Source organism: Amia ocellicauda, chromosome 14 (assembly GCF_036373705.1).
Source record: "Amia ocellicauda isolate fAmiCal2 chromosome 14, fAmiCal2.hap1, whole genome shotgun sequence".
In the NCBI taxonomy this organism is placed as follows: domain Eukaryota; kingdom Metazoa; phylum Chordata; class Actinopteri; order Amiiformes; family Amiidae; genus Amia; species Amia ocellicauda.
The window spans coordinates 5,917,897-5,937,384 of record NC_089863.1 but is presented as its reverse complement, the minus strand read 5'-3'; the positions used below and the strand labels follow the sequence as shown (position 1 = coordinate 5,937,384).

The 19,488-nt window shown below is 46.0% G+C and overlaps 1 protein-coding gene across 1 annotated transcript; it reads right to left on the bottom strand.

Annotated features, from left to right (window-relative positions):
- Positions 1 to 10,042: 10,042 nt before the first annotated feature.
- Positions 10,043 to 19,056, bottom strand: LOC136768445 (lysophosphatidic acid receptor 4). Its single transcript, XM_066722661.1, has 2 exons — positions 18,814 to 19,056; positions 10,043 to 12,590 (listed from the first exon to the last, which is right to left on the bottom strand). Exon 2 carries the CDS (start codon positions 12,515 to 12,517, stop codon positions 11,576 to 11,578), a length of 942 nt encoding a protein of 313 aa, XP_066578758.1. The 5' UTR covers positions 12,518 to 12,590; positions 18,814 to 19,056; the 3' UTR covers positions 10,043 to 11,575.
- Positions 19,057 to 19,488: the final 432 nt, after the last annotated feature.

Below are 19,488 nucleotides of genomic sequence, written 5' to 3'. Positions count from 1 at the left end.
TAATAATAATTAACACTTTCCAATAATGGGCACCGATTAATGGATTCATGTTGGACTCCCACGGGAATAACGCTTGACTGCCTCCTGCACCCCCCCAACCTCATCTCTCACCCTGAGGTATGCATGTGTTTTCCTGTGGGATTCATACTTTTAACAATTGGTGTCCATTATAGTAAAGTGTGACCAATTAATTAAAATGTATATCCTGTTAATATTATTCATATTTTTAAAGCGCGATTCAGTTTGTTTGAAGAATTGTATCGGTACAGGACTTCTCCTTGTTGACGGTGAAGACAATTACTACTAGTAGTAGCATGCTTGAGAAGTAGTAGTTCTGGTAGTGGTAATCGTAGGATTGGTAGCCTACTATAATCAGTCTAAGTTAATGTTGCTTATGGGAAAGGATTAATCTCTCTCTCTCTCTCTCTCTCTCTCTCTCTGTGGGCAGTGGCATTATTACTTTTTAACCTGTTAGCAGCGGAGGAGTGCGGTCATAAATGGTCATCATCGCCGGGGTCAGCGATCCCTCCATCAAATACCAATTGAGATGCAAATTCACACGCAGACAGACTCTCTTTCACCGCCCCTTCTTCTCTCTCTCCCTCCCTCCCTCTCTCTCCACGCACACACTTTCAAACTTTTCAAACTCCAATTGAGGTTCGGTCCACACACGCGATTAACCCCTTCACACTCTGGAAATAAATTGTAATCCGCGCACACGCTTAACCCTTCAACTGAAAAGTCTGCAGGGAAACCGACAACTGCGCAGTTGCGTGGCTGAAAGGGACGTATAGCTTTGGTGCCATTAAGAAAGAAAAACACACACTTTCAAACTTAGCCTTTGCCCATCAGTGTGTACTGCCTTTATTTCAAGGACAGACATTCACTGTGCGTATAAATGTATCCTGTGCTAATTTACTGCAGGTATAGTCAAATATTTAAACACCTATTTACAAAATCATTAAAGTCGATCTGCACGTCAACTCCCCAAACAAAAGCGTCCGGCGCAGCAGGGACCTGTCAATCATTGATCTAGGCGGCGGTGACCCCGCCCCCTCCCCCATCCACCTGTTGCATTGTCCCCCCCTGACCCCGCGCAGGTCAGCTGACCCGTGAGGGGGGGGGGGGGGATGTGAAAATTACTTTGATAATGCAGTGGAGCTGTGTCTGATGAATGGGGGGGGGGGGCATGTAGAGATGGCAATCCGTGGCCTGCTGACAACAGTTTTTACTACTACTAAGGTCACAAAACGACACAACTGCTAAATATGGTCATTTTGCAAGTACTTGGCTACAAATGTGTTTTTCTATCACACGAATGTTTCTCGTTTGAGCACTGTATTGTGCAGGACCTATATTATTCATATCCGTAGCTGTTAGTGAGGTAGGCGTTTAAGGCGTGGGTGGATTTTAATAGATGTGAAGATTGTCTTTCTTGTGAAAAAAACTATGGAATTCGCCTCGAGTTTGCAGTCGGGAACGGAAGTGATGCTTTTCCTGGAAAATCGCGAAGGAGATCAGAAAGAATGATCCGAGAAAGTTCCGTTATGCAGTAGGCTGGGGCTGCTGAGGGGATTTCCACCCCCCATACTGTAATGCAGCCCTGCGCCACAGTGCCTGGATACCACAGCTGCATAAAAGGCGCGCATGCAGTCAGAGTCGCTCGCATGAACCGCACTGGCTCAGTCCAAAACGCGAGCGTGCAAACAGATGTGCAGATCTTGCATGCTTTAGTCCCACCTACAGATCCACACGACTATGCAGGGGCACACTGGCAGATACCGCTGCACAGAAAGACACACATATGTATATTTGCACTTATGTATATTTGCACTTATGTTGTAAGTCGCCCTGGATAAGGGCGTCTGCCAAGAAATAATAATAATAATAATAATAATAATAATAATAATAATAATAATAATAATAATATGCACATATAGATACTCACACACCCAGACACACACGCAGAGACAGACACACACTAGACATAGCAGAATAAAACCCTTATTATAATGTCTTTCGGTTGCTCTGATCTCAGTGCTGGTTGAACTATTGCTACTGTATTATTATTATTATTATTATTATTATTATTATTATTATTATTATTATTATTATTATTTATTGGCAGATGCCCTTATCCAGGGCGACTAACAAAATATAAGCGCAATACAAAGTGCAAAAATACAATGCAGTACAAGGCATAACATATTACAAATTCCAATTCACAGAATACAGTGCAATTCAAAGCATAATACATTTTAGAAATTCTGATTTACACAATATATGAGGTCTGTAGCTAGTAGTGTAGCCACACAAGACAACAAATCAGGGGAGAGGGCGAGACAGGGGTTTGGTCTACAGGTTTGCTTTTCTCTGTGACCCCGGGAGGTACCACAATTCCCCTAACTCAGATCCCCAAATTATCTACCCTTACACCCCCACCCCCTCACACACACAGACAGGAACAACACAGAGACCCTGCAGTCCCCCCAATTAGCATGACCGCATCGAAGGGTCCCAGATCTCTTCAGTTCCTTTCCTCTGTCTCCAACAACAGGCGACACAATACTTGAATGTTTTCAAATGTTGCCTTCAAAATACAGAAAAGATCGCATTCACAAACTTGACCTCAAAGCCACAGTAATTGTCCCACGTCTGACACCAAAACACACACACTTTTTTCCATCAGTCTGTTGCCTCAGTAATAACTAGGTCACAGGAGATACACAACCGCAACAGTTCTCAATTACCCAGGCTTTGATTCAGTGCTTTGTGTGTGTCTCCTTGTGTCCGTCTGTCTCTGTGTGTGTGTGTCTGTGTCTCTGTGTGTCTCAGTGTGTGGTTCCCAGTGTGCTTCAGTGTGTCTCAGTGTGTGGTTCTCTGTGTGCTTCTCTGTGTGCGTCTGTGTGTCTCAGTGTGTTTGTATGTCTGTGTGTCTCTGTGTACTTCAGTGTGTCTCAGTGTGTTTCTCTGTGTACTTCTGTGTACGTCTGTGTATCTTAGTGTGTTTCTCTGTATCTCAGTGTGTCTCAGTGTGTGGTTCTCTGTGTGTGTCTGTGTGTCTCAGTGTGTTTCTCTGTGTCTCAGTGTGTGTTTCTCCGTGTGTGTATCTGTGTGCTTCTGTTTGCCTCAGTGTGTGTTTCTCTGTGTGCTTCTGCGTGTCTCAGTGTGTCTCAGTGTTTCTCTCTGTGTTTCTCTGTATCTCAGTGTGTCTCAGTGTGTGGTTTTCTGTGTGTCTGTGTCTCAGTGTGTCTCAGTGTGTGGTTCTCTGTGTTTCTCTGTATCTCAGTGTGTTTCTCTGTGTGTGTCTGTGTGTCTCTGTGTGCTTCAGTGTGTCTCAGTGTGTTTCTCTGTGTGCGTCTGTGTGTCTCAGTGTGTTTCTCTGTGTGTGTCTGTGTGTCTCTGTGTGCTTCAGTGTGTCTCAGTGTGTTTCTCTGTGTGCGTCTGTGTGTCTCAGTGTGTTTCTCTGTGTGTGTCTGTGTGTCTCTGTGTGCTTCAGTGTGTCTCAGTGTGTTTCTCTGTGTGCGTCTGTGTGTCTCAGTGTGTGTCAGCATTGTAGTTGTTCAAGTGTGTGTGAGTCTCAGTAAAGATGTGTTCTCACCCAGTTGTGTGGTGCAGGGCGGTAGGCACCGGAGTGACAGCGGTGCTGTGGGTGTGTGGGGGTGCCATGTGTGTCACTTGGTTCTCATGACCTTTATTGATGAGATTTGTCTTTTGTTTTAAAAAAAAAATAGCGAAGGAGTCACAACCTAGTTTCCTTACCGAACTAAACTTCTGCAAAATCACACACTCGCACACACACACACATGCGACACAGCCCGAACAAAAAGTTGTCTTCGTATTTGTGGACGTTGCTGTTTTGTTCGTTGGGGGGGGAAGGTTGTGTTTGTTTCCAGGTTTACCACTGCCGAATCACACAAGGGCATGGTGCCTCACACTTCCTCCCTCCCCTGGCACACATCCGCCCGCCGTCTCTCTCTCCCACACACACGCCCCTGTCACACGCGGGGGTACAGGCACAGACACCAGACAGACAGCAGTAGACCTTGGATGGAAGATACAGATCACAGGGGGTGGGGGGCAGGGTGTGATCTTTGTGTAGGCAGGGGGATGGACTGAATTAATGGGAGGTGGTGGGAGGGCAGGCAGTCCACAGATCAGTCACTGTCATATCAATCAGTGTACAGGGCTTCTGTTGTGTGTGTATATACAGACGGGTGACAAATTAAAGGAAAAACCTGAATAAATGAGTGGAGGAACATAACAAATGCAGATGCCTCCAAACAGGTGTACTGCATGATACAATTAAGCAATTAACATCCTATCATGCTCTGTGGCATGTATACAAATGCTGAGCAGACCCAGTTGACCACGATTTTGGATCAAGATGGCAAGAGGAAAGGATCTAAGTGACTTTGAAAGAGGGGTCATTATTGGGGCACGAATGGCAGGAGTTTCAGTCACAAAGACTGCTCAACTGGCTAGTGTTTCAATAGGAACAGTGACTAAAGTTACATCTGCATTTAGATCTATGAGAAAGACATCAGTAAACAGGGTTGGAAATTGTGGTCGAAACCACACATTCGATGGCTGTGATGTAAGGAAAAACAGAAGAGCGATTCTTTCCCAGGTGACTGAGGATGTCAATCCAGGATGTGACCAGACTGTGTCAGCAAGAACAGTCCATCCAGAACTACATAGAGAGGGATGTTATATTAGGGCTGCAGTGCATAAAGCCCTCATTACAAAGACAAATGCACAATCTGAGAGTTCAGTGGTGCAAAATCCATAGGCACCACACAGGGAAAAAATGATATGTTCAGATGAGTCATCCTTCACCATATTCTTGACAAGTGGGCGAGTGCATGTGTGGCGACACCAAGAGAACGGGACAGGCCTGACTGCTGGACCCCTACAGTGAGGGGGTCTGGAGGCTCTGTTATGCTGTGGGGGGCATTTTCCTGGCATGGTTTGGGTCCACTTGTCCCCTTAGAGGGAAGGGTCACTGCAAATCATTACAAAGTTATTCTGAGTGATCACCTTTATCCTATGGTGACACATTTCTATCCTGAAGGAAGTGGTCCCTTCCAGGATGACAATGCCCCATGGTGTGATGAGTATGAAAATGATGTGAATCATATGCTATGGCCTTCACAGTCACCAGATCTCAACCCAATTGAACACCTATGGGAGATCTTGGACCGACGTGTTAGACAGCACTTTCCACCACCATCATCAAAACCCCAAATGAGGGAATATATTTTGGAAGAATGGTGTTCATCCCTCCAGCAGAGTCCAGAGACTCATAGAATCTGTGCCAAGAGCATTGAAGCTGTTCTGGCGGCTCGTGGTGCCCAACACCTCACTGAGACACTTTATGTTGGTTTTTCCTTTAATTTGTCACCTGTCTGTATATGTGTGTGTGTTTATGTTTTTATGGGCTTGGGGAGGTAGTATTTTTGGGAAGCTCCGACGTTTCTCCTTCTCCCCGACTTTTTCCAGTGCCGGACAGGGAATAATCCATGACCAGAACAGAGTAGAAACCGTACTGTGGCCTATGAACTCATGGGAGACGATTCTCTCTCTCTCTAGTTTGACGCTGTGATCGGTTTGGGACCCATCTCCCTCTGGTGGCCGAGGACAGTATTGTCATTGGCCGTTGGTTTAGGCTGCTGTTTTGACTGAGTTTCTCCTTTTAGACTCTCAGACAGACTCGCCTCCCTGTCTCTCTGTCTTTCTCGGACACATGGTAAACTCACACACACACATGCACACACACACAGATACAGACACACACACACAAACACACACTTTCTATCTCACACACACACACACCCACACGCACACACACAAACTCACAAATACTCCCCCCTCCCCCCCTCCCCCCCCCAGACACACACATTGTAACACCAAAGAAACTGATTAAAGGAGAAGTGCTGCATTCGTGCTTCAAAACAGGAAAGATCCTGCATATAAAACCAACCAAGACATTGTGCCACCTTCCTGAGATTGAAATACTACAGACCATGGAGATGGAGAAAAGGAAATGGTGGTGCAACAGCCCTTGGGTGTTGTAATGACCCTGTTTCACAACCGTGTGGTTTGCCATCTCCCCTTTCCCCGTAGACATACACTGAGCTTCTCTCAAACCTTGTGGTGAACTTGCTCCATCCCCCTGCAGCCCTTAGTGAAAAGTTGAGCAGTGCCTCCCCTTGATTCCGGCCCCTTGGGTGTGTCTGTTGTCCCCCGTGGCCCCCGTGGGTTTTCTCTCCAGGGGCTCCGGTGTCCTCCCACAGTCCCCTGGCAGGCGGCTGAGGCTGAATGGCAGCTCTGTATTGCTCTGTAGTCGTGTGTGTGTGTGTGTGTGTGTATGTTAGTGCTGCTCTGCGGTGGCCTGGTGCCCTGTGCAATTGGCAAAGGACGGGCGGATTAATTTTGTTTGTTGTCTGAAGAGTGACATATGATGAAAAGGTTTGCAACGGTGACCCCTTCACTCATACAGAGATAAGCTGTTGCTATGCCAAGCGGTCAGAAGACACAGGCGGAGGTTGGGTAGCTTCTTTGTTGACAAATTTGGCGGAGAGGGCGGAGGGGAGCTGTGCGGTTCCCAATACAGAAGCTGAGGGAAAACTACCTGATATCATGAGGTCACACCTCGTTGGGAAGCTGGCTGTGGTCGGAGATTGTCCCTGCCGACACTTTGCCTTTGTGGTATCACCGCAGCTGCAGACATAGCGTTGCCCTTGTGTACACTTACCTCTCTGTAAAAAAACACTCCTCTGGTCTTCTCTGGACTCCGCTCGGGGGACCCTACTTTGCGTTGGTCAATAGCCAGCACTAAGGGAACAGAAATGCGCATGAGGCGGGTTGGTGCCAAGCGAGGCGTCTCTGCGGAAGTGAGCTCCAGTGAGCGCTCATCAGCCCCATGACTAATACTAAGAAGTGTCTGCAGAGTGGTGCTGAAGTGGCCTCCTATCTGCAGGGATATCTCTAATTATGACAAGATGACAACAAACACATGAATACACTCCCACATATAATGTGTACAGACCTATCTATATCTACATCTATATTTATACTTATCTATGTGCATGACAGCAGGGAAGCAATACCGAGAAAACAATATCTTCAGATGCGGTTTTTCTGTTCGTCAGTGTTTCAGAAGGTCCAAATCTCGCCTTCCTCCTCCTTTTCCTCCTCCTCCACCCTCTCTTAACCTCTCCCCACTCCCCTGTCTCTCCCTCTCCCCCATCTCTCTACTTACTCTCTTCTCTCCCTCTCCCCTCTTTCTCTCCCCTCTCTCTCCCCTCTCCCCTCTCTACCCTCTCCTCCCCTCCCCTCTCTTCCCCTCTCCCCTCTCCCATCTTCCCCTCTCCCCTCTCTCTCTCTCCCCTCTGTCTCTCTTTCTCTCCCCTCTCCCTCTCTCCCCTCACTCTCCTCTCTTCTCACTCTCCTCTCTCCCTCCCTCTCCTCTCCCTCTCCCCTCTCCCCTCTCCCCTTTCTCCCTCTCTCTCTCCTCTCTCCTTTCTCCCCAATCACAGTGTATTTTGCCCTACACATATATAACATCACTTCAAATGAACACAAGGCAGTTTTAAAGCACTAGGTTGCAGTAGGGTGTGGGAGTGGGGGCGTGGGGGGTAGATACAGGTCTCCCCAGTGTTGAGTGAGTGCAGCTTCTCACTTCACAATCCAATACACACTAAAACAACACACCAACACCTTACAAAAAGATTCAAAACGCTGTGTTGATCCTGCACGTGATATTGTCTCTCAATAGGACACCAGTGGGTCCCAGGCTGGGGTCTCCGCTACTGAACTGCAACGCTCAGCTGAAGTGAATCGCAATGTCGACACACTCAGAGACAGACACACACACACACACAGACACAGAGACGCACACAAACTCACAGACACCCCCCCCCCCACACACACACACATATACACGTACTAACACACTTGCACAGGCGAACACACACACACTTACAGACTCACACAGACACACACAGACACACTCACACACACAAACAGAAATGCAAATCACACATAAGTAGCATACACACAGGCATACAAAACCACATACAGCCTACCCAACACAAGCACAAAAACACCTTTTGTAAAATATATATATGTTTTATTAATGCGACAATGACAACAGGATGTTTCCTTTCAATATGACTGAAGATTTTAGTCATTTAAATATGCTACATACCAGCAAACAAGCCCATATACTCAAACAACATTACATTACAACGCAGCCTTCCTGAACTCCGAGCTACCAAAGAGACACTCGGCCAGCTGGTTATTCTGACTCTGATGATGCTTTTTTCAGTCGGGAGCTGAGCTGAGGTGCGAAAACCTCAATCTCAGATGGTTCACACCTTCTAACTGCTAATGCAGATAAACCTACATGACCCTATGCAATAAACACAGCACTATAATGTCCTCTGACGCCCTGCACGGGTCCCCAGGGAGTCATTGTTTCTACCAGCAGCCACACAAAACAAAATTGACTCATAAAAGCAATGAGTCCATTGATGCCCAGTATCTAATCTCTCCCTCTGAAGCGATTCATCCACTGGTTGTGTCCCTCCTTCTGTGTGGGTCAGGTGCAATGTTTTAGATGTATTTTGACACCCACAGATGAGGAAGACTAAGCCCGTTCCCCTGAGGAACGTTTCTCATATAGAAATGGGAGATCCTTCAATTCTCCCAATACTGAACATATGAAAACATATTTTAATAACATGGTGCTTCAGATACAGATAGGAAGGCCTTCTAGCTTTTCCCAGAAGTACTTATAATTACTGTATAGCGCTACATATATATATATATATATATATATATTTTTTTTTTTTTTCTAAGATTAACTGGTATTCTCTGTCATGCTGATGTGTGAATCTGAGGTTAAATCTTCAAGGGGAATGCATTATTTTTAACTCTTGAATCGGTTTTAACGCTCTCTTTCTGACTCTATCTCTCTTGATCAAAGCACCTCTTGTAAACCTCTTCCTGGAGGAGTTGGGGTGTTAGGAGGTGTCAACATCTGTCTCAGGATATGTAGCAATGGTGAAAATGTCTTTCCCGTATACGACGTGTCCCAGAGCACAGTGCTTGTGCAATGGCGGACATGTAAGCTGTTATAAACAGGTTTCAGAATGAGGAAGGAGCCACAGCCAGCCCTCATCTCAAGCCAGTGGGGTGTCTGTCCTTGATGGAAGCCAGGAGGGACACGCAGGAGAGCCTTAATTGACCCCTTGAAAATAATGAGTAAATAAACACATCAGTATGCTTTTTAACTCCTCTGGCAGTGCAGATTCTTTTAGTCTCACTGAACAGGTTATTGAGTATTGGCCCCTGTCCAGCTGGACTCCTACTGAGGCTGAACTTCGAGGCTGAACACAGGGAACAGGAGCTGCCCGACGCGAACGGGTTGGCAAAGGTCTTAAGTGTGAAACTAGATAAATAAATAAGTTAATTTAATAAATATCAATGCTCTCTACTCCCTACATTTTTCAGCACTGGCTCTGGCAGCAGGAGTAGTCAACAAGTTTGGATTCCACGACTGTGTGTGTACTGACTCTGTATTTTTGGTGCCTGACTGCTTGAAACTGCCTCTCTTATCTCTTACTTTTACTTGACTTCCTGTGTCTCTCGCTGCACTGTGTATAGATGTCACTAAGAGACACAATCGGAGGCACATTTTTGATCTAAACGAGTGCAAAACCTATATTTTTTCAAGCGTCTCTGTGACCCAAAACACCAGGGACCACACCGCTCTGCCCTATCTCTCAGAGGCATCGAGGACTGGTGCAGGAGTTGAGTAACAAGTTGCCCTGGCTTTCTGTATTTGATGTCATTCTGTCACTCCACCTCTCTCAGACCACTGAAACACTTTCAAAGACCACCAAAGCCCCGGGGCTCGTTCTGCATGCACAGCACAGAACATGCCCTGCGCCTTTGCTTCAGTTTTGGTTTTCTCGTTTGTTTGTTTGTTTATCCATCTTTACCCTTCTTCTTCTTTCTTGTGTGTGTGTGTGTGTGTGTGTGTGTGTGTGTGTGTGTGTGTGTGTGTGAGTGTGTACACTATGGGTTCACAAATAAAGGGGGCCAGACGGGGGGAAAACAGACTTCGCTCCGACAGACATTGATTTCAACAGAGCAGGGGTGTCAGACTCCAATATCTTACAATAGGTTGACGACTCAAAACACTGAACCCACAGAACATTTCAGAGTCTGGAGAGAAGTGTGCTTCAGTTTTGGTTTTCTCGTTTGTTTGTTTGTTTGTTTGTTTATCCATCTTTACCCTTCTTCTTCTTTCTTGTGTGTGTGTGTGTGTGTGTGTGTGTGTGTGTGTGTATGTGTGTGTACGTGTAACTGTGGTATTGAAGCGCGACGGTTGAATGGCTCTGAGCTGTATGTGAAGAACAAACAACCAAAAAAACACCCAAATAAGTAAATTTTCCATTGGTCTCTCTGAAGTGCAAGCTATGTTTGTATCTTGCACCCATCTCGACAGGCAGATGGACTTGCAGTGCCAGATTTAGGCGGAAACCGAGTAAACAACATCTTAGGTGCCGCCTGTAGCCTGTAACTATGAAAACGAAAAGAATAAATTAATAAAGTTGTACACTATGGGTTCACAAATAAAGGGGGCCAGACGGGGGAAAACAGACTTCGCTCCGACAGACATTGATTTCAACAGAGCAGGGGTGTCAGCCTACAATATCTTACAATAGGTTGACGACTCAAAACACTGAACCCACAGAACATTTCAGAGTCCGGAGAGAAGTGTTCAATTCATCCAGTTAATGGTTTCATTAAACGGACTAAGGAGTCAGGAGCTGGGCTGAAACCAAACCCAGCAGACACTGTGGACCCCCAGGACTGGAGTCTGACACCCCTGCCACAAGCGTACTGCAAGGGCTACATGCTCAGTTCACACACTCACGCAGGAATGCCAGGGGGGGGTGGGGGCTTTTGCGCTAGAGGTCGCTGCAGTCAGAAACGCCACAGTGCTGGTGACGGAGGGCTGACCGGACAGAATCGCTGAGAATCCGTTGCACATCTGAAGAAGCTGAGAATCCATTGTGGTTTTTAAAGTCTTGTTGTTCTTTTGTTTTTTGGCTTTTCGCATCTTTCGAGAGACGTATGCACGCTGCGGGCTGCCACACTGGCCCTGACAGGAGATGCAACGCTGGCCGAGAAGAGAGGCTGCAGAAGTTTGCACCTTTGCAAGACAGCTGTGGTTTCAACTTCGATAGATTTGACGGTGATTAAAAAAGTGTGAAAAAGGTCCTATTGCACTAGCTGTCTCTCTCTCATGCTGTCTCTCTCATCAACTGAATGTTGGTGTTATTACTGACAGCAGCTGCTACTCAGAAAGCAAACGTGGCCTTGACACCCCTGCTCAAGTTCAAGTAGAAAATGTTCTTGTCCTCCCCCACCCTGCGATCACACTCTGGCCAGAATACCCCTTCTCTCAAGCTCGTGAGTGAGTGAGTGAGGTGAGTGTGTGTGGGGGGGGAGTAGTACAGTATGTTATATGTTACGTTGCCGTGGTGGGTCCAGGGCACTAGGCGTTGAGGGGCACGCGGGAGCGGTTTTGCCCGTCCGAGCTGTTGCTGTTGATGGCCCATGCCCGGCCCAGGGTCTCCATGCCTTGCACGCGGTTGCGGAAGGTCTCCGTGGTGAAGTAGTAGACCAGTGGGTCCAGCATGGCGTTGAGGCAGGCCACCATCAGGCTGTACTGGTAGGCCAGGAGCAAGCTGGAGCTGTCTTCTTTCTTGTCGAAGTGCAGGAGCAACAGCATCAGGTGGTAGGGGAAGAAGCACAGCAGGAAGATGACCAGGTTGGCGGTGACCATGCGCTTGATCTTCTTGCTGTCCACCAGCTCCATCTGCACGGCGGCGCTGCGGTTGATGGCGCGCACCAACCCCCAGGAGCACACCAGCATGGACAACAGCGGGATGCCGAAGCCGATGGTGAGGGCGCTGGCCACAGCGGCGGGCTTTGTCGCGTAAACAGGGCGGCTGTTGAAGCAGTTGACTTCTGAGTTGTTCCGGCGCAGGTAATTGGGCAGGCTGGCGCCGATTGTCAGCACCCACACGCCCAGGCACACCAGCGGTGCCCGTTTGCGCCAGTCCTTGACGCACTGCGAGAGCGGGAAGCAGACGGCCACGCAGCGGTCGAAGTTCATGCAGGCCAGGAGGAAGATGCTGCCGTACATGTTGATGAGCAGCACCAGGCCCATCATCTCGCACAGCCACTGACTCAGCTTCAAGGCCCCGGTGTGGTAGTAAATGCGGATGGGCAGGGTGCACACCAGCAGCAGGTCGGCCAGGGCCAGGTTGGTCATGTAGACAGTGGTGTGCGAGCGGGCCTTGTTGTGCCGGGTGAAGACCACCAGGGCGATGAGGTTGAGTGTCAGCCCGGACACAAACACCAGGCTGTAGGTGCCCACAAAGACCCAGTTCTGGGAGTTAGTTTGGTTCTGGTCACTGTTGTTTGCGGACATTTTGTCCTTTTGCTTTTCTCCCTTTCTCCCTCTTCTGTTCCTCCTCCCTTCAAGGGACTAATCCACACAAGAACTGCAAAAAACGACAACACAATCATCAGAAGACAGTGAGTCGAGACATCGGTTTATACATCTTTCGCTGTGTGCTCAGATACCCCCTCTCCTCGGCCAGTGATTTTGATTGTGGTTGTGTGAGATTATCAAAAGCGGAGGGGGGAGGTAAACATACAACCTGATGTTCCTCATTTTTCATTTCCTGTTCAAGGTGTCTTTTCTGCTGACGCCTGCTATAAACAGCAACAAGTTCACCAAGAGTAACTGGCCTGTCCCGCCTCTTCAGCATAAAACCAACACAACGTGCAAGACTAGCCTCTCTGAAAATAGTCAGAGCAATGCAGCGCATGTGTAAATAGCAGGTTCAGATAAGTTAAAACAAACCTCCCTTCACGGCACTACAGTCAAAGCAAAATCAGACCATTTGGCATTTCCCCCCCCCCATAAATTAAGCAATACCGCTTTGTTGCATTAGCATATTGACACTCCGGTCCGCACACACAAACACATACCAACACACGTACACGTACACACACACGCACACTTCCCTTTCAAAATAACACTGATTATCTAAAAAAAAAAACATCCTCGCTTATCAGTTCGATGAAAGAAGAACGACAGGATATTCCACGGTGCAACGAATGCATTTTCAGATTTAACTGCATGTAAAAAAAGATTACATTCGGTCATGACTCCAACACAAAAAGATTAGTGCAAAGCCAACAAAATCTAATATTACCAATGGCTGCGGTGACGTCACATTTGTTCACCACACAGATAAGACGCCCGATTTGTCTCGCACGATCTCTGATCCCAACTCTTCAGGAAAATAAGATGCAAGATGTACACATTTTTTAAAATAATATAATACAAATATAATATTTATTTGTAGGGGCGTGTTGGTCTTACTGAGGTGGACACTACAAGTATCTGAACGTTAACTAGCACTGATACCTATCGAGACCTAATTGTAGTAGTAGTAGTAGAAGTAGAACTAATAATAATAATGTGGCACGCAAAATGTATACAAAGTTAGATATTAGATATTAAAACTCTCACAGTAGAATTATTTTCTTGACAGCTGAGTTCATTTGGCTGGTACGAAGAAGTAGAAGAGTAAGAAGAAACACTCAATGTTTCTCTTCATCTGGGGGGGGGGGTGTCATCCCAACAACACTCGCTGCAAAGAAGGGGCTTGAAATACATAGTTGAAACCCACTCGACTTGCATTGCAGGTGCTGTTATATCACGGACTAACCCACAGAGGAAAACCTACGCAGGGGATTTTGTATAGAGTTTGTGGTGGCCGTCTGCAGCAGAGCGCTACTGAGAAAACAAGTCACCACAACAAAAACAGAACCATATATTTGTGTGTGTAAGCATATATTTGTGTATGTACTTTCAGTTATTTTTTTAAAAGCGTACATCTGGTCACATATTCCACGTCCAACTGCCTCCTATATTCAGAAGAACAGAACAAAAAACATCGTCATGGTTATATTTTTTTAATTAAAGACATGAAACGCCGTCCCATTTTTTTTTCGGTTTCCCCTGAAGCGCAGCTGTTCGCGGAGAGAGGGAACTGAGGGCGTTCAAACGCGCCAAACTCAGCCTGCTGGCGAGCGAGCGAGTACCGTTCACTGTTTCCGCTGTAAACGCAGCCTTCAGCATCTCACGCCCTGCCAGGCGCAGCGTTCGTGGGAGGGTTTCGTTCATGCGTGTGTGTATGGAGGTGGGGGGTGTGGGGAGTTGCCAGGTGATCCCCTGGACAGAAATCCCATCATCAACCACAATCCAGGACGTGGTCGCTAGCGATTCATTTCAAAAAACAGATTCTGGGACCACCAGATTGTATCACGAAATGTGGGGTTGATTTTCCATCAGCAAAAAAGACGAGGGTGATAACGGGCCCAGTGCAGCAAGGCTTGATTTAATCTGAATCCTGCCATTATTGATTATGATTATTATTAAATATATGGATGCCGCGTTCACAAGCATAGTTTACTGCAGCCAGTGTCTGGTGGCGATGAAGACCATACAACACAACATTGTGTGGACTTTCTGTGGAAGCAGCTGGGGGGGTTGCACAGTGCTGTAACTACTTAAAAAGAATTCTGCATCACTTGAATTCCCCACTGATGGTTTTGATTAATCTTCATGACAGGAACAGAGGCAAGAGAGATGGTCTTTGCCTGCCACTCATGGACTCGTTCAGCTCCTTCCATTGCCGGTTGTGGTACATCTGAAGTAGTCCAGCCACACATGTTTTGCCTGTGCATTGCTTTTTAATATCCTTTTGGTCATGTTGCTTGATGTTCACTTAGCTTTGCTTTGGGTCTATGACTACAGGTGGCCTCCATTATTACTGACCTGTATCAGTGGGATTGCCTTCTCTGTGGTCTTTACTGCGGTCACGTCCATGACTAACACTCACTGCAACCAGTACATAGAAAATGCCTACAGCTGTCCGTTTTCCCTTTATGCTGTGTGGGCGTCAACTCTAAGCAGATTGTTACTTCAATTAAGGGTTCAATTTAGTAATTGAGAGCTCGGTTGGAACAAAAACCAGCAGGGTAGGGGCTCCACCAGGACCAGGGTTGGGCATCACTAGTATATCATATTATGAAAGTCTCTATATGCATGCATGGGGATATTTTGGGGGCACGGGCTTTGTACCTTGACTGGGTGTTTTAACAGAGTCTTGTACCTTAACAGAGCCCCACCCTGCCCTACTGCCATGACCCTGTATTCCCTTTTCTTCTCAGCTCAGTGTCAAATCGCGGAATCCATAGGCGTAGAACATTAAATTGTCCCCCCCAATAATGTATGCCGAGCTGGGGGGGATACAGGCTGAAAGTGCATGTCCCCCCCAATTAGGAAACGAAATCCACGACCCTGGCGGTGTGTGTGTCAGCCTGCGCAGCTGTTTGTTTTCTTGCAGGCGAGATCAAACCTGCAGTGGATTTCCCACGCACAAAGAAACTGACTCAGCAACCCACACCCCCGCACACAAAACAGTACAACAAATTACCAGAATAGAAACACACCACACACACACACACACACACACACACACACACACACACACACACACACACACACACACACACACACACACACACACACACACACACACACACACACACACACACCCTTGAGCAACAACAGCAGCGGCAGCAGTTTGACTTACGTAGTGGCAGAGAACCACAGAGATGCGGTACAGAGCTGAGCGCAGCAAAAAACGAGACGAGATCAGGCCTGATTTGATCTCTCTTTCCCGTCTGACACACCCAGTATATACTGCTGTGGGGTATGGAGGACTACAATTAAATGCCCCAATTGTGCCACAATGCCACGATTAAAAACAAAGTCACAGTGAAATAAATGAATTAATACATAAATAAATGTAGAAATACATGGTCATTTATTGATTTCTGTATTTATATAAACATTGATTGATTATTTTCTCTGTGTATTTATTTAAAATTTTGGCATAAGAACATCAGAACATAAGAAAGTTGACAATCGAGAGGAGGCCATTCGACCTATCGTGCTTATTTGGTGTACATCAACTCTGTAGTTATTATTATTATTATTATTACGCTCTATGTACTGACCAAGTCCCCGCAATAATCTCTGTCAAACTTTCGTGGATTTATGCACGCACACACATACAAACTCCTTAAGATTATACTTTTGGCCATTTTGCCAGTCAATATTATATCTGCAAATACTGTAAAGTCATGTTTGTAACTCCCTAACTGACTGGATCAAATAGCAATATGTTTTACACTATATATAATGGAGTGAATGCCTTGAAACGAAGACAAAAATCCCTCAACGTTGTCTCCTGCATTTGCTTAAAGTAAAGGGTCGGCCCATAAGTCAATTTTGTCGGCCTTACTGTATGTTGGCAACACGCTATTAATTTGTGCATGATCAAAACTGAAAGGCTGCGTTTCCTCTGACAAATCATAACGGTCGCTCTCAAAATAGCCTGCAAATGGCAGCAAAAAAAGAAAAAGAAAGAACGAAAGAATGAACACGACCAAACACGATGCAGTAATCTTCATGACGCACAAGCAGTGGTGACATCAAAGGCAGTGTTTTGTAGCCGTCCGCTCCCGGTGCTGCCTGCTCGTGTCTCTTTCATGTTTTACATCTTGCTTCTGCCCTCATGTCAGAACACCGGATGAAAACATGAGACCGAAAAGTTGTCTTACTCGGTCAACACATACATAAAATGAAAACCCGCAGGACAGGAAGTAAAAGGAAGTAACAAAGGCAACATATAAACCATATATTATAGTGATATTCTTCATGAAGCTCATCTGTTTTAATGCCTGGTATTTTAAACCTGTATCATGTAGACCAATCGAATAGGAATAGACTATGGGTACTCATGTGTGCCAGTTTTTTGCATTTAATTTCCAAGTGCGTTCGTCTCCAGGCCAGACTGTTGTTGGTGCTCAGACACAGTCACCTGGACTAGCTTTATTTGACTATATTGTATATGTATTCTTCTTTACTGTTTTATTACTGTTTATTACTCATTTGCAGCTCTATATTATATAGTATATTATATAGATGTTTCCACTTGCTTTGATCTACATCATGTATTTTCCACGTCACGCCTGTAACGTTTATGATTTCATCTTCCTGTCTTCTGTGTGGTCGTCTTCTCTCATCTCTTAGGATCCAGTCAATAGCTTCCTTGGTCCATCTTTCATCTTTTCTTCTTGCAACGTGTCCGGCCCATTGTCACTCTTGTATATATGATCCGTAAAACACCTGGAAACACCTGACAGCAGTGGGAGGAGCTGCACAGAAAGAGATCTCACCTTCTCTTCTCGTCAGCTGCAAATACGGCCAGTGCCTTGCTGTGAGCCGGTGCCCCGCCCTCATTGAACATCCTGAGACGCACGCTTCAGCACCTGCTGGCTTTCCCATAACGAGGAAAACGAGGAGCACCCCAGCCATGATGCCAAGTTCACGACTGTGTCTCTCCTGTCCACTGTGTTCTGAGTCTGGGGACACACGACGCCAGGGCAGGGCTCAAAGGCCCCTAAGTGTGTGCCAACATCCCGGAGAGGTCCCTGAAACATTCCTTGGCATGACGGGGATGATGAACGAGCTCGTGGAGAGTTTGATAGGACAGCCAGCCACGCTGGCTCCAGGAGATGAGAGAAGCAGGAAGAGGGACGGAGTGTTCCTCGTCTCTGCTCAGGTCTGATGTCCGCCTCTGGTAGCCTCCCACATGTGTGACACAATGTCTCAATAACGACGAATGTTTGACTCTTTTAGAGAACCAGATTACCTTTTTTCATTATTATTATCAATGTATTCTTCGAACCCTTTCAGTTACACCAAAAATGAGAGCAATCAGCAAGTATCAATTTGGATATTTATGATTACAGAAATTCTGCAAAGGAATCCAGGTAAACTTCACAACTGCCCAATAAACATTGGGTCAGTGCTGGGGAAAGCAGCTGGTCTGGGTCAGCTCGGGTCAACGAGCACGGAACAGAAACTGAAATGTGGCGCTTCTCGCTTTTTGGTTTTTGTCTTCCCCTGGGCTCATCCGCGAGAAACTGTATGGGTCTAAAATCATGACCCTGATTTCCACTGAGAGACGAAACTGAATCCACCAAGAGTGCCGGGCGAACCGGAGACCCAAAGGTGCATCGCGGTGCGTCACTGTTTACCCCCTCTGTCCTGTGTTTAGTAAATTATTAATCTACTTAGATGGACAGTTCATTGGCTTTCCGATTATGATGTGTTGTATGATTATTATGATTAGCATTATGAAAACGTTAATAATACCCGTCGTTATAATATGGGCTAAAGTCTAATTGCATACCGTAGTGGCTACAGGTGAAGAGAGTGCAGAGCGACGTATTCACTTTCATGCACGATATATGTGTATATCACTGAAAAATAAACAATTAAAAAACTTCCAAACAATGAACACATGCATGTTAATAAACTGAGCTTTAGACACATCAGCTACATCATGATGATCATAATTGCAGTAGTAGTAGGCAAGTAGTAGTAGTAGTAGTAGTAGTAGTAGTAGTAGTAATAGTAAACGAGTAGTTATATTACAATTCACAGCGCTTGTTTCAGTATCAGACACCTTGTCAATAAACACTAGCACCTCCAATCGCCAGCGGCCAGCTAGTGTATGGTTTTCGGCGACATTAGCGTGACTGAGAGCTCTGATGCGCGGACGGCAGCTGTACCTGTTAGCGGGTTTGGCGACTCGGACCCGGTCCCTCGGTGCGCACCTCCAACAGTTAGTGTAGTCTCAGTTGTGCCGCGTTTCCTTTTGGGCGATTCATTTTGCGACTCTCTCTCTCGCTCTCTCGCTCGCTCTCTCTGTCTCTGTATTCTCTCCACACCACATTTGTTTTCTGTTCTTTCTGGCTTTTCTCTGTAGCTATCTCATCTGTTACCCCTGTTTCTCCTCCCCCCTCCCACCCTCTCTGATTTTTCACTGCATCGACCGCAGATAAACACCATCGTTTTCAGCAACAAGGGTGACAATGAAAAAAATTATTTCCCAAATGTAAGGTGTCTGAAAGTCAGACAAAGATAACGCAACGGCCATGTTAGCACACAATCTCCACGGAAAAAAACGTTTCAGTAGCTTTTGTTGAGCCATCTCTTCAGTCTCTTCTGAGCACGGTACACTATCTGTTTATTATTATTATTATTATTATTATTATTATTATTATTATTATTATTATTATTATAAACGTTATTTTATATAGCCCCTTGAAAAGCGCTTTGTAGTAAAAACAAACGTGGTTACACAGAGGGCTACAGCACGCTAACAAATATAAATACAAACAAACCAGAAATGATAAATGAAAATGTTTACAACTTTTAACACTAGAAGCGCCCACATTTCGAAC

Excerpts from the sequence above, each read along its gene's own strand:
- LOC136768445 (XM_066722661.1), bottom strand. The coding sequence starts at position 12,517 with ATGTCCGCAAACAACAGTGACCAGAACCAAACTAACTCCCAGAACTGG.